General features: G+C 41.5%; 1 protein-coding gene across 9 annotated transcripts in view; it reads right to left on the bottom strand.

Moving 5' to 3' along the window:
- Positions 1 to 14,369, bottom strand: part of PLCE1 (phospholipase C epsilon 1) — a 321,468-nt gene that overhangs the window by 75,716 nt on the left and 231,383 nt on the right. For all 9 annotated transcript variants that reach the window (XR_008424888.1, XM_053909742.1, XM_053909736.1 and 6 more), the window contains one exon: positions 5,063 to 5,738. Coding sequence is in view for 8 of the 9 variants with exons in the window: in XM_053909742.1 (XP_053765717.1) it covers positions 5,063 to 5,738 (676 nt within the window). In the remaining variant the exon portion in view is untranslated. The remainder of the gene's footprint in view (positions 1 to 5,062; positions 5,739 to 14,369) is intronic.

Here is a 14,369-nt window from a genome sequence, read left to right as displayed (position 1 = left end):
TGAGATTCTCTCTCTCTTCCTCTTTGTTCCTCCCCACTTGTGCTCTCTCTCTCTCACTCTCAAAATAAATAAATAAACTTAAAAAAATGGCTATCCCAAATACACAGTGAGAACTTAAAACTCAACAATAAGAAAACAAATAACCCAATGAAAAAATAGTCCAAAGACCTCAACAGACACCTCACCAAAGAAGGGATAAAGATGGCAAATAAACACATGAAAAGATATTCCACATCATGTACCATCAGGAAACTGCAAACTAAAAGGAGACACCACTCCACACCTGGCCAAACTTCCGAACACTGACCACACCAAATGCTGATGGGGATGTGGAGTAACAGGAACAAGAATTCATTCTACTGAGAATGCAACATGGCATAGTCACTTCGGAAGGCAGCGCAGCAGCACCTTACAAAAGTAAACATTCTCTTAAGATACGCTCCAGCAATCACGCTCCTTGGTATTTACCCAAAACAGTTGAAAACTTCAGTCCACACAGAAACCTGAACATGAACATTTACAGCAGCTAGCTTTACTCATAATTGCCACAACTTGGAAGCAACCAAGATGTCCTTCAGTAGGTAAATGGATAAATAAACTATGGTACATCCACACACTGGAGTATTATTCAGCAATAAAAAGAAATGAGCATGGGAAGACATGCAAGAATCCTCTTATTTTAATAATTTTTTTGAAAGTTTGTTTATTTTGAGAAAGAGAGTGCTAGCAGGGGAGGGGGGGAGAGACGGAGAGACAGAGAGAGAGAGAGAAAGACAGAGAGAGAGAGAGAATCCCAAGCAGACTCTGCAGGGTCAGCACAGAGCCTGACATGGGCTCAAACTCATGAAACTGTGAGATAACGGCGTGAGAGAAATCAAGAGTCTGACGCTTAACCGACTGAGCCCCCCGGGTGCCCTGACATGCAAGAATCTTAAATGAATATTACTAAGTGAAAGGAGCCAACCTGAGAAGGTTACATATTGTATGAGTCCAACTATATGATGTTCTAGAAGAGGCAAAACTATGGAGACAATAAAAAGATAAGTGGTTGCAGGGGCAGGGTGGAGGATGAGGTAGGGTGGGAGGAAGAGATGAACAGGTAGAGCACAGAGAATTTTTAGGGTAGTTAAAATACTCCATGTGATAGTATAATTATGAATATATGCCATTACATTGTTGTACAAACCTAAACAATGAACTCTAAGGTAAACTGTGGATTTGGGATGATTATGATATATCAATGCAGATTCATCCTTTGTAAAAAAATGTACCATTCTGGTGAGTGATGCTGACAATGGGACATGGGTGGGGGGCAGGAGGTTTATGGGAAATCTCTGTACATTCCTCTCAATTTTATTGTAAACTTAGCACTGCTCTAAAAAAAGAAAATCTTTAATAAAAAAAAATTTAATAGACCCATACCATGTACGTATAAAAGAATCAGCCTCCAATGCGTTGGTATTTCTAAATTCAGAACATCCTAACATGGGTCAAGCTTTACCCTTAATAGAAATATTTTAGGCCTGGAAAAGGCAGATGCCTTTGTTTAATCTTTAAAGGAGACTTTCTGGGAAGCAAAATATAGTTGGACTCTTTCTTGTATTTTGTACAAACAAAAACTTGATTGGGATGGGTGAAGGATATACCTTCTCTTTTTAATTTGGAAGAAGAGCTATTGTGAGTGAAGATACATTCTCAGTTTTAGAAAAAAGTTACTTTCAGATACGAGAGTATTCTAATACTAGTAAATGTAAAGTGATCTAATGAAAATTGTAACAGGAGGTAAAGCAAAAGACAAGAAATTGTGATACTTGTAATGAAGCCTTAGGAATACAGGAAAATAAAAGAAGTTCATGTGGATATTAGGATTAGGAAGCTGATTCCTTAAAAATTATACATGCACTTTTGCCTCTTGGCATTATCTTTGTATATGATATTTTAAGTACTGTTAAATGTATCTAATCCTTTGAATAAATCCTCCCCCCCCACCCCAGAAGATAGCAAGAATCTATTTCTGTTGCTTACAACCAAATTGTACCTGATACCCCTGTTTTGACCTTCTCAGCTTCCCAGAGATCTTTCCAAATACCCAGGATTATGGGTTCTCAGCTCTGCCTGGGTAAGCTCAAGCCAAAACTCATGAAACCAGTCTTTCTCCTATACCTCACATCAAATCTCTCGCAGCTTACTTTCTTTTATTTTCCTGTATTCCTAGGCTGTATTATAAAGGTTACTATTTCTTCTTTTTTTTCCTTTATCTCTTGTTAGTATTTCCATTTGATCAAATGCATTTACAAGTACCAAACTACTTCTATTTGAAAGAAGCTTCACACACTCATCACACAAGAAGACTCTGATGTCATGAAAATTACATTCTACATAAGCCCTTTCCAAACTGGGGAGAAAGAAGTACTCTTACAGGGCTGTTAATAGAAGTTTGGAAGAACCCGAGACTGTTCATAAATTTCTTTAACTTACAGGTACATTTAAACCCATTTCTTTTGTACCTTAGGACTTCTCAAGAGCCTTAAGTGTGCTAAGAGGTATTATAAATCACCAAGAGGGACATTTAACATGATGCCTATTTGACTTTTTGTTCTTAAAATACCAACTTGGATCTTTTTGATGTTCTCTGAGACAATTTGGGAGCTGGGAAAATAATCAGTCGCTGAGTTTGTTTCACTTAATAAAAATCCTGAGTGTTTGTTTCTGAGAAATGTTGCCTTGTCTTCCTGGGCGGCTCATGCAGAACAATGTTTTGAGGCAGACCATCACCTGTTTTCAGAAGTGACTGAAGTAGATGGAGCTGTTCTGCCATTACACCGTAACGGCTTGTTCCCATGCAGTGGTGGAGGAGTGGGGGCTGCGGGGAAGGGAGGGGTGCTGCTGTGTGTGCAACTGGGAAGGGCTGAGTTGGCTCCAGGTCACTTCCTGTCTCTGCTCCAGCCGTGCCTCTTACCTCTTCTGCTGTTTCTGGTCTCAGCTGGTGCCTTCTTCAGCAAAAACTGAAGGCTGCCAGGGTGAATGAGAGACCAAGTACACCCTAGGTGTTCATTCAGCTACTTTATGCTGGAAGATGGGAAAGGAAACAAATGGAGCAAATAAACCACATCGCCAGCCGCTTTGTGACAGTGAGTGTAACTGAGCTCAGAGACTTTGGTTTGTGTCCAGGTTGAATGGATTTGCATGACTGTGGAAAGCTGACGAATGATTATAATTAAAAATCAACATTTACCTGGGGCGCCTGGGTGGCTCAGCCGGTTAAGCGTCCGACTTCAGCTCAGGTCATGATCTCACAGTCTGTGAGTTCAAGCCCTGCATCAGGCTCTGTGCTGACAGCTCAGAGTCCGGAGCCTGCTTTGGATTCTGTGTCTCCCCCCTCTCTGCCCCTCCCATGCTCATGCTCTGTCTCTCTGTCTCTCTCTCTCTCTCAGTAATAAGTAAATGCTAAAAAAAAAAAAAATTGAAAAGAAATCAACATTTACAATAGCCCCTGAAGACTTCTTTTTTTCCAAGCAGTTGACTGCACTGGACTCTCCCTGTGGAGTGGACAGGAAGCAGGTATCTTGGTTTCTACTTTAAGATGAATTAACTGAAATAGGCTTTGTGCTGTGCAGTATTAGCATAATCGTGTACATAGGCCTATATGCTTATTAATCAATTAATCCATTAGTTGTTCAGGATATGATCTCCACTCATCAGTATTGCATGAATGTGGGTAAAGGAGAAAAAGGGAGCATTATATAAATACACATACATACACATATATATGTGCATCTCTACTAACAGCCCAGGGGAAAATGTCTCTACTTGTCAGAAACATGTTAGGACTGTGAAAAGTACATGAAATCAGTCATTTAATTTCAGCCATGGTTCTATTTGTTCTGTGACACTAGTAAAAAAAGATAATTTTTTTTTTTTTTTTTTTTTTTTTTTGCCAAAAACGATGGAAAAGCATAACAAAGAGAAACTGAATGCTTTTTGGGGCGTCTGGGTGGCTCAGTTGGTTAAGCGGCCGACTTCGGCTCAGGTCACGATCTCGCGGTCCGTGAGTTCGAGCCCCGTGTCGGGCTCTGGGCTGATGGCTCAGAGCCTGGAGCCTGCTTCCGATTCTGTGTCTCCCTCTCTCTCTGCCCCTCCCCCGTTCATGCTCTGTCTCTCTCTGTCTCAAAAATAAATAAAACGTTAAAAAAATTTTTTTTAAAAAGAAAAACTGAATGCTTTGATACAACTCATTTGGAAACGCCATCAATAGTGTCCTGTCCCCTTGTGGCAGGGTTTTCCCGAGCAATCTGCCCTCTGTCTTCCAGGAGTATGCTATTCTGGTCTTTCCGGTCTCTTCTCACACCTCAGCCCAGTTCTGCCGCCACCCTTGGCTGGAGTGTTAAGTACCTGATAATTTTAGGGTTAGTGAGAAACACACTCACTTTAAGCAGCTGACTGTGAGAAGCTGCCTCCTCAGAGCTGTGCCAATATAAACCTGGTGAGGAAGAACTTCATTAAAGCTCAGAGGTGCTACAGTGAGGCAGCAGGACACAGTGAATTAATGCTCCGAGAGTCACCTAGCATATTAGGTGATGGGGCAGGATTTCAATTTCCAAAGTGAAGGTTTCCAATGTATCAGCTGGTCCGTAATTAATTATAAAAGCGTTCACACCATAATGCTGTCGATGGAAACTTTGAGTAAGCGAATATGCTTATATTAACTGGTTTCTTTGCTGTGAGAAGTACAATGACCGCAGTCTCTATTTTCATACAAAATGTTAACTGGACCTAATAAAAGCCACACACTATTCTTTATACATTAGGAACTGGCATTAACGACTTGACACATATTAACTCAGTCAAACCCCAGAGCCGCTCTAACAATGGGTATTGCTATCATTCTCATTTTATAGATAAGAAACCAAGGCACAGAAAGGTAAAGTCAAAGGTGCCCTGTATCACTGAGGTAGTAAATGACAGAGGGTGAGAATGAACCCTGGTGGTCCAAGTGTGGCTTTGCAAGATTAATGACTTGAGAATTAGGGGAGTGAGGAGAGAGGGACGGCTACACCCCTACCTGATAGAGGCTGACGTACTGTTTCCGCAGCCACTGCTGTCTCTGGTCAGGGAACTTCCTCATCTTCCTCACGGCTCTCGTGAGTTCCAGCAATCCACTGAAGAGCATCTTAGCTGTGTGCCTGGGTGCCACAAAGTGCAATAATCTATTGTCCGTGGTCTGGAGCCCATAGAGCAGCGTCACACCAGTCTCTGAGAGAAACATGCTACCCAGTTTGTTCTGAACACACACAGTGTGTATATCGATGCTAGGGTGTCCCATGTACACAGCTTTTGCTGAGAACAGATCCAAGACCCCCTCTGCCAGGCCACTTAGTCCAGCATTGCCCAGTAACGGGAATTTGCCAGGCTCAGACGTGTTACTAAGCACACCGAGTTTTGCTTTAGCACTGGCCAGGGAAGCAGTGGTGGGCTTTGTCCAGGTCAAGGTGCTGTTGTCAGGCTGAAGCTGGAGGAAGCATCGGGCAGAGAGGTGCGTGTCCTGGTCGTAGTGGATGACAGTGGCCCCCTGCAGCAGGAACTGGTGCACATCGGCTCGGATGGACAGCACGTACCATGGGATTAGCTCTGTCCCATGGTCAAAGGCCTTCTGTGGCTCTTCTGATCCGTGAGCGTCCCATTCTTTGGATTTCTCAAAGATGTCATTTTCAGAATCTAACAGGTCTCCAATGATAAACCTAATGGAAAAAGATACAAATTTGATCTGTCTTGTAATCAGAAGTGAGAACACCACAAAGCCTTTTGCTGACACTGGACATCATTTTTCACTCCACTGTAAGTTCAAATTAGCATAGGAAATATAAAATGCTAAAGGTCAGAGTAAACTTTTTATAGCTGTATTCTAAAACCATGTATTTAGCAGTATGTCTGACTGTAGGCATAAGGAAAGGAACTACTATAAGTTCTTGTATTTTTAATATCAACAATCTTCATTATGTATTAGTTTCCCCTCTTGTGTCAGGAACTGTTAAATACATTACATACTTTTTTTTTTTTTTTTTTTTTTTTTTTTGAGAGAGAGAGAGAGGGAGGGTGGTGAAGGGCAGAGGGAGAGAGAGAGAGAATCTTAAGCAGGCTCCATGCTCAGTGTGGAGCTTGATGTAGGGCTTAATCCGATGACCCTGGGATCATGGCATGAGCTGAAATTAAGAGTCGGGCTCTCAACCAATTGAGCCACCCAGGTGCACTGTTATATACATTTTTGCACTTAATTTGACCTACTTGTGATGTAAGATTTTTTTTTCTTTTTAACCTATGAGGAAGCTGGGCTCAAAAGGGGTAGAATAACTCCCTCCAGGTCATCCAGCTCAGAAGAGGCCTACCCAAGGCAGGATTCTGCTCTGACTTGTCAGCCTGGGACCTTCCTCACTAAGTTCGACTGCCTTCTACTTGATCAGAACCAAATGTTGTGACCTGAACACAATGGGGCTAAAATAGGCAGAACAAGACTTACTACGTTGGCCTGAGAAGTGTCTCTGTTAAAAAATAAAATACCATTAGTTCAAAGACACTTGGAAAATACAGCCATGGTGGCTAGATGAACAACAATAGTTCTCCTTGACTCAACCTTAGATTTTCAGTGTGTGTGTGTGTGTGTGTGTGTGTGTGTGTGTGTGTATGCTCATGTATGTATACATGTGCACATAAAGGACTTGTCTGCTTGGAAAATTCAGCAAGTTGTCTTCCCTGAGTTGGGAATCTGGATTGTTAGGGCCAGAAGGATCTAGGGGGAAGGCAAGGGAGACCTTATTGCCTCCTTTGTATAGGGTCACCTTTGTAGGAATGTGCCCAAGAGAGACTTGTTCTTTTTTTTTCAAAGCATGAAGAATTGTTATTAAGATCAAGGTTTCTGGGCCCCTGGGTGCTCAGTCAGTTAGGTGGCTGACTCTTGATTTTGGCTCAGGTCATGCTCTCACGGTTCTTGGGATTGAGCCCCGCATCAGGCTCTGTGCTGACAGCATGGAGCCTGCTTGGGAATCTCTCTCTCCCTCTCTCTGCCCTTCCCCTGCTCACACTCTCTGTTTCTCTCTGAAAATAAATAAAATTAAAAAAAAAAAAAGAATAGAGATTTAAAAAAAAAAAAGAAAAGATCAAGGTTTTTGCTGTTTGATCCATAGACATCGCTTGCAAAGTGGTGGATAAAATTGATAAGGAGCTGGTCCATACATCTCTGGGAAGGAACGTTCCCACTGACTTGAGGCACTTGGGCAGCCTACTGTGACTCCTGGCAGGGCAGGAGCAGTGGCACTGGGCTTCCTGGACTCTTGGTCTAGATCCTGGTCCCTGAGCAAGATCCCATTCCTGCTTTCAAATGGCAGGTTCTTCCTCCTTGCCTCCCATAAGTAGATATTCTTTTTTTTTTTTTTCCAATATATGAAATTTATTGTCAAATTGGTTTCCATACAACACCCAGTGCTCATCCCAAAAGGTGCCCTCCTCAATACCCATCACCCACCCTCGTCTCCCTCCCACGCCCCATCAACCCTCAGTTTGTTCTCAGTTTTTAAGAGTCTCTTATGCTTTGGGTCTCTCCCACTCTAACCTCTTTTTTTTTTTTTTCCTTCCCCTCCCCCATGGGTTCCTGTTAAGTTTCTCAGGATCCACATAGGAGTGAAAACGTATGGTATCTGTCTTTCTCTGTATGGCTTATTTCACTTAGCATCACACTCTCCAGTTCCATCCACGTTGCTGCAAAGGGCCATATTTCATTCTTTCTCATTGCCACGTAGTACTCCATTGTGTATATAAACCACAATTTCTTTATCCATTCATCAGTTGATGGACATTTAGGCTCTAGTAGATATTCTTAAAAAAAGAAAATAAATCTACAAGAGATCTCACAAATCTGATAATCAGAATATCGTTTTCAGATAACACACACTGGAAACACTGGAAATAATCCAAATGTCGTATAAATAAAATTTGGTGGATTCATACAATGTAATGAATTGCACAGCAATGAAAACAAACAGGTAATAAATAGCTAGCACAATGCAACGACAGGGACATATCTTACGCAAGACACACAACAATATATATTGTATGGTTATATTTGTGTAAATGTAAATTTCAAAACCAGGTAAAACTATACTATGTTATTTAGAAATGCACAAGAGGGGTATAGTTATAAAGAAAAGCAGGAAGTAGCAGTGAATTTTAGTCTAGGGGAAAGGGTGACAAAATTGAGAAGGGAAACATACAGTTTCTGGTGCTGGGCAATGTTTCACTGTGGGCGGGAGTTATGCATGCATTGACTTGATGATTATCCAAATACATTCTTTTTTTTTTTTTAAGTTTGTTTATTTATTTATTTATTTATTTTGAGAGAGAGAGAGAGTACAAGCAGGGGGAAGGGCAGAGAGAGAGGGGGACAGAGGATCCAAAGAGAGCTTCATGCTGACAGCTTTGAGCCTGATGTGGGCCTCAAACTCACAAACCCTGAGATCACTACCTGAGCTGAAGTCGGACGCTCAACTGACTGAGCCACCCAGGTGCCCCCAAAATACATCAGTTTTTTTTTTAACTTTTAACTTTAGAATAATTTTAGATTTGTGGAAAAATTTCAAAAACAGTAGATCCCACATTTGGTTTTCCCTGTTATGATCATCTTATTGGGATGGTATGTTTGACACAATTCATAATCCAATACTGATTCATTATTATTAATTGACGTCCATACTCCATAGAGTTCCTTAGTTTCTTTCCCCCCCATGTCCTTTTTCTTTTCCAGGATTCTATTCAAGATTCCATATTACATTTAGTTGTCATGCTTCTATAAGGCTCTTCTTACATATGACAGTTTCTTACACTTCCCTTGTTTTTAATGATCTTGACAGTTCTGAGGAGCACTGGTTAGGTATTTTGTAGAATGTCTCTCAATTAGAATTTGCCAGATATTTTTCTCATAATTAGACTGGGGTTATCAGTTCTGGGGAGGAAGCTCACTGGGCTAGAGAGTCATTCTCCTCACATCACAGCCAGGGAACATACTATTAACATGATTTAACTGTTTATGTTGATCTGACTGAGGTTGTGTTGGTCATGTCCCACTGTAAAGTTATTCTTTATTATTATTTTTAATATAATTTATTGTCAAACTGGCTAACATACAGTGTGTACAGCGTGCTCTTGGTTTTGGGGGTAGATTCCTGTGATTCATCGCTTACATACAACACCCAGCGCTCATCCCAACAAGCACCCACCTCAATGACATTTTTAAAACTCCTTTCCATATTGTCCTCTTTGGAAGGAAGTCCACATGCACATGTAAAGGGTAGAAAGTTATTTTCTACCTCTTCAAGGGCAGAATATCTATATAGGTTTTTTGGAATTCTTCTGCGTGGGAGATTTGTCTCTTCTCTCCCATCTGTTTGTTTATTTATCATTTACGTATATGGGTTCATGAATATTTATTTAATATTTTAGTTTATAATCTAATTCTACTTCATTTTGTAGCTCGAATTGTCCAGCTTTGGCCATCAGAAGCTTTCTTAGTTGGCTCTTGTATTCCTTTGAAGTTTATTGTACTTCCTTTGTTTGTTTTTAGCACTTCTTTACCTTCCGGTACAACAAAATGCCCCAGGCTCATCTTTTGTATTTCCTGCCCTAGCTCTAGGATCAGCCATTTCTCTAAGGAACTTTGCTTTCTTTTATTGAAGAATGTTATTAGAAATCAAGATTTGCGTGCTAGCTGCAAACACACCCTATTTTATGTACTTAAAAATTTTTTTAAATTAAAATCTTTAAAATATTTTATTTATTTATTTATTTATTTATTTATTTATTTATTTATTTGGCTAACATACCGTGTATACAGTGTGCTCGTGGTTTTGGAGGTAGATTCCCGTGATTCATCGCTTACATACAACACCCAGTGCTCATCCCAACAAGTGCCCTCCGCAATGCCCATCACCCATTTCCCCCTCTCCCCCAGCGTCCCCCTCCATTCCCCAACCCCCGCCCCATCAACCCTCAGTTTGTTCTCTGTATTTAAGAGTCTCTTATGATTTGCCTCCCTCCCTCTCTGTTTGTAACTATTAAAAAAATTTTTTTTAATGTTTATTTTTGAGAGAGAGAGAGACAGCATGAGCAGGGGAGGGGCAGAGAGAGAGGGAGACACAGAATCTGAAGCAGGCTCCAGACTTTTAGCTGTCAGCATAGAGCCCAATGTGGGGCTTGAACTCAGGAACCGCGAGATCACAACCTGAGCCAAATCAGACGTTTAACTGACTGAGCCACCCAGGCACCCTTTATGTACTTTTCTTAATGTTGCATTTAATGATAAAAAGTGAAGAAACAAAAAGAAAATCCTTTATGTCTAGCCTAGCTTGATTCCTCTGAAACTGCCATCAAGAACAATGGGAAACCAATATTTATTTATGTCCTCGTCTACAATGCTTATGCTCATGGTTCATACACATAGAATGGTGGTTAGGAACATGCCGTCTATAGTCACTGTGGGTTTAATGTTTAGCTCTGCCACCTATCTGCTGTGTGACCTGGTCAAATCATTCAACCTCACTTTACTTATCTGTTAATGGCAAAAAGACAATGCTCATTTCACAGAGCAGGTGAGGCTCAAATAAGAGTACTTGCAAAGAAAGCACTTAGAGCTGTGTCTGGCTCAGTAAAGTACACCACTATAATTAAATATAGGAAGACCAAGATTTCATTCTTCCTGCTTCTCCTTTCCCCACCTTCCTTTTCTCTACACTAAATGGGCCCAACTATTGCTCTAGAGGGGTTTTCTTTAGGTCCACATGCAAGCTCTTTTATCTTTTTATTTCCTTTCTCTGGGATCATTTTCACATTCTCCAGGTCACACTTCTGGTTTTTGTTGTTTTTTTAAGAGCAGAAAGGATTCAATTGGTGTCTGTACCCATAAAGTACAACTTATGCTAATTTGGACATATAACTTCTGATTTTAATTGAGCAAAAGAAACAGTGTCTCCCATATTCCATTTAATTTGAGTTCTGAGCTAAACCAAGTATTTTCCAGTGAAAAACTGCAAGTATTACAAAAAAACAGCATCTGGGGGTGCCTGGTTAAGTGTCCCACTTCAGCTCAGGTCATGATCTCTCGGTTCGTGAGTTCGAGCCCCGTGTTGGACTCTGTGCAGACGGCTTAGAGCCTGGAGCCTGCTTCGGATTCTGTGTCCCCCTCTCTGTTCCTCCCCCACTGGTGCTACTGTCTCCCTCTCTCTCACAAATAAATAAACATTTAAAAAAAAAACATACACACACACACACAAAAACCAGTGTCTGGAAAGAAAACTGTGCAGCTTTTCTGGAGCCTGTTTTCTGCTGCTCAGAGCTAATGTAAACTGGGAGCGAGAGACACTGTCTTTCTTAGCATCAGTTTCTATTTTTGAACACAAAAAGGACTAATGCTGAGTGTTAACAGTTACATTAAAAAGCCTAAGATAATGCCTAAGAGAAAAGTGACAATTGTTTTGGTAATGAAATAAGTTCATTTCAAGACAGAAACTAGAGGCTTTGTCTCTTAGATCTTACGGTGGATGTTCTGCACTTCTGTGCCTGATTCTCTTAGGAGACAAATCCCTGTGGGTTTACGAGGAGGAGTTGGTGGCATTTAAAGGGTTATTTAGGGACCAAATAACATAATCAAAGATCAAAGATGTGATTTACCAGCAAAGAAGCTACTTTGTCAAACTTAGGTCATATGCCCTAAGAAGAAGACCACGGAGTGAAACAGAAGGAAAGTGTGTATCTGAACCCCCTGGAGAAGTTCCACAGAGTCAGTCAGTTAGAAACCATAAATTGACAAATAAATATTTTTCTAAAGTTCCCTAATGAAAATCTTATATGTGGGGACAAGTAGGCTATTAATCAACTTGGTTAGGCATTCTTAAAAATGTTTATTTTGAGAGAGACCGAGAGAGAGAGCAGGGGAGAGGCAGAGAGAGAGGGAGAAATAGAATCCCAAACAGGCCCCACCTTGTCAGCACAGAGCCTGATGCGGGGGCTCCACCTCTCCAAGCATGACATCATGACCTGAGTGAAATCAGGAGTCGGATGCTTAACCGACTGAAGCCACCCAGGCGCCCCAACCTAGTTATGTATTTTCTTAATAACTATTCATTACTTCCTACAACGTTATTATGATTACAGGACCATGATTCATCATGATTTGGAGCCAGCCTGCCTGAGGTTAAATCCTGGCCCTGGGAGGTATAAGATCCTGAGTAAAACGGAACTATTGTGAGGATTACATAATGTGATATATGTGAAATATTTAGGACAGTGTTTGCTCAAATGTAGGCTCTTAATAAATAACAGCATGTTAAATATTACCAATATTATTATTGTCCGGATTACATGTGCAAAGTCAATATTCTAGAATGTAACCACCAAACAAACATTGCTTCACTGTGGAAATGGTGTCCAAATTTCAAGTTGGGATTCAAGTGATAAACTAGCTTGAACTGAATGTCGTGCAGACAGTGGGAAATGGCTTTCTTTGTCATAGGTCACAGAAGTAGGACTGGTCTTGGGTGCTGGCTGAGGAGACAGGAAGAGAGAGAGAGAGACAGAGAGGGTCCCAGGTACGCCCAGCAAAGCCAGGGGTGGTGTAGGGGAGACCATGTTAGGGTCTGGGCTGGCCTGAAGCAGTCAACTATATGTAAAGGATGTTATGAGGTGGGTGTTTGTAAGATTGAGACTGGTCTATACCATCTTCTGTGGAGAATAACTGGTTTCCTGTCATTTTATTATTTTGTGTCTGCACATTGAGAGTGCGTGTGTGAGTGTGTGTGTGTGTGTGTGTTTCTCAGATACTGTACTTCCTTCTGCTCAGCTTTCTTATTTTCTATCCCTGTGGGATTGGATAATCTTCCAGGCAAGTCTCAAGGAGGCAGTTGGAGTAGGAGGGCACAGAATTCAGCTCTCTCCAGTAAGGAAGGGGAGCATGACTGAGGGGTGGTCCTAAAATGGTGACTGCTGCCAAGTGCCCACACCTAAGTGTCAGTCCCCCAGATGCCCTGGCTTGGCACTGAAGGGTGTGATGGCAGCCGTGGCCCGATAATCCCATCTATGTGGCATTTACAGTGTAAAAGTGCTTATCTCACAAAATCCTTACATCAGCTCTATAAAGCAGTATGGCCATCCCTATTTTAGATGACAAAACCAAGGCTTAGTGAGATGAAGTCACCTACCCAGGTGACATAAATAGAGAGTGCTGGCAATGCGACTGCAAAATTTGAGTTCTTAATCATCTCAAGCAGTCTCCATTCTAAGGTTCTGTCTGAACTCATTATCTACTTATATCCAATTTCTTCAAATGTACAAATTCTTCTTAAGCTGCGGCATCTTTTTTTTTAATATTTATTTTTGAGAGAGAGAGAGAGAGAGAGAACAGGGAAGGGGCAGAGAGAGAGGGAGACACAGAATCTGAAGCAGGCTCGAGGCTCTGAGCTGTCAGCACAGAGCCCGACGCGGGGCTCAAACTCATGAGCTGTGAGATTATGACCTGAGCCAGTCAGCTGCCCAACTGACTGAGCCACCCAGGTGCCCCTGCAGCATCTTTTTTTTTTAACTTTTTTTTTTAATGTTTATTTATTTTTGAGAGACAGAGAATGAGCAGGGGAGGGGCAGAAGGAGAGGGAGACACAGAATCTGAAGCAGCTCCAGGCTCTGAGAGTTAGCACAGAGCCTGACATGGGGGTCGAACCCACAAACTGTGAGATCATGACCTGAGCCGAAGTCAGACTCAACCGACTGAGCCACCTAGGCACCCCTGAGCTGCAGCATCTTAAAGAGGGGCAACAATATTAAGACCTTGCAGGTCCTATATGACTACACACTCTTCTTACACATCTTACTAGAGAGAGAGAGAGAGAGAGAGAGAGAGAGAGAGAGAGAATCTTAAGCAAGCTTCACATTCAGGAAGGAGTCTGATGTGGGCCTCAATCCCACAACTCTAGGATCATGACCTGAACCAAAATCAAGAGTCATATTCTCAACCGACCAAGCTACCCAAGCTCCTCACATCTTAATATTCTTAATTTCCATTTTCCTGCAATGGTATCACATGCTTCTCTTATGCCTCCATGACTTACACAAACTCACAAGACAAAACTCTTTATTCTCCGTGCTGGTAAATTTAAAAAAATCATCACTTTTTTAAATTTTATTTTATTTTAGAGAGAGAGAGAGAGAGAGAATGTGAGCAGGGGAGAGGGGCAGAGGGAGAGAGAGAGAGAGGGAGAGAGAATCTTAAGAATCTCCACACTCAGGATGGAGCCTGATATGGACTCAATCCCATGATCCTGGGATCATGACCCGAGCCA

Source organism: Panthera pardus, unplaced genomic scaffold (assembly GCF_024362965.1).
Source record: "Panthera pardus isolate Hobbes unplaced genomic scaffold, ASM2436296v1 HiC_scaffold_22, whole genome shotgun sequence".
Taxonomy (NCBI): Eukaryota; Metazoa; Chordata; class Mammalia; order Carnivora; family Felidae; genus Panthera; species Panthera pardus.
Note: the sequence above shows the minus strand (reverse complement) of the source record. Positions and strands in the feature narration are given on the sequence as shown.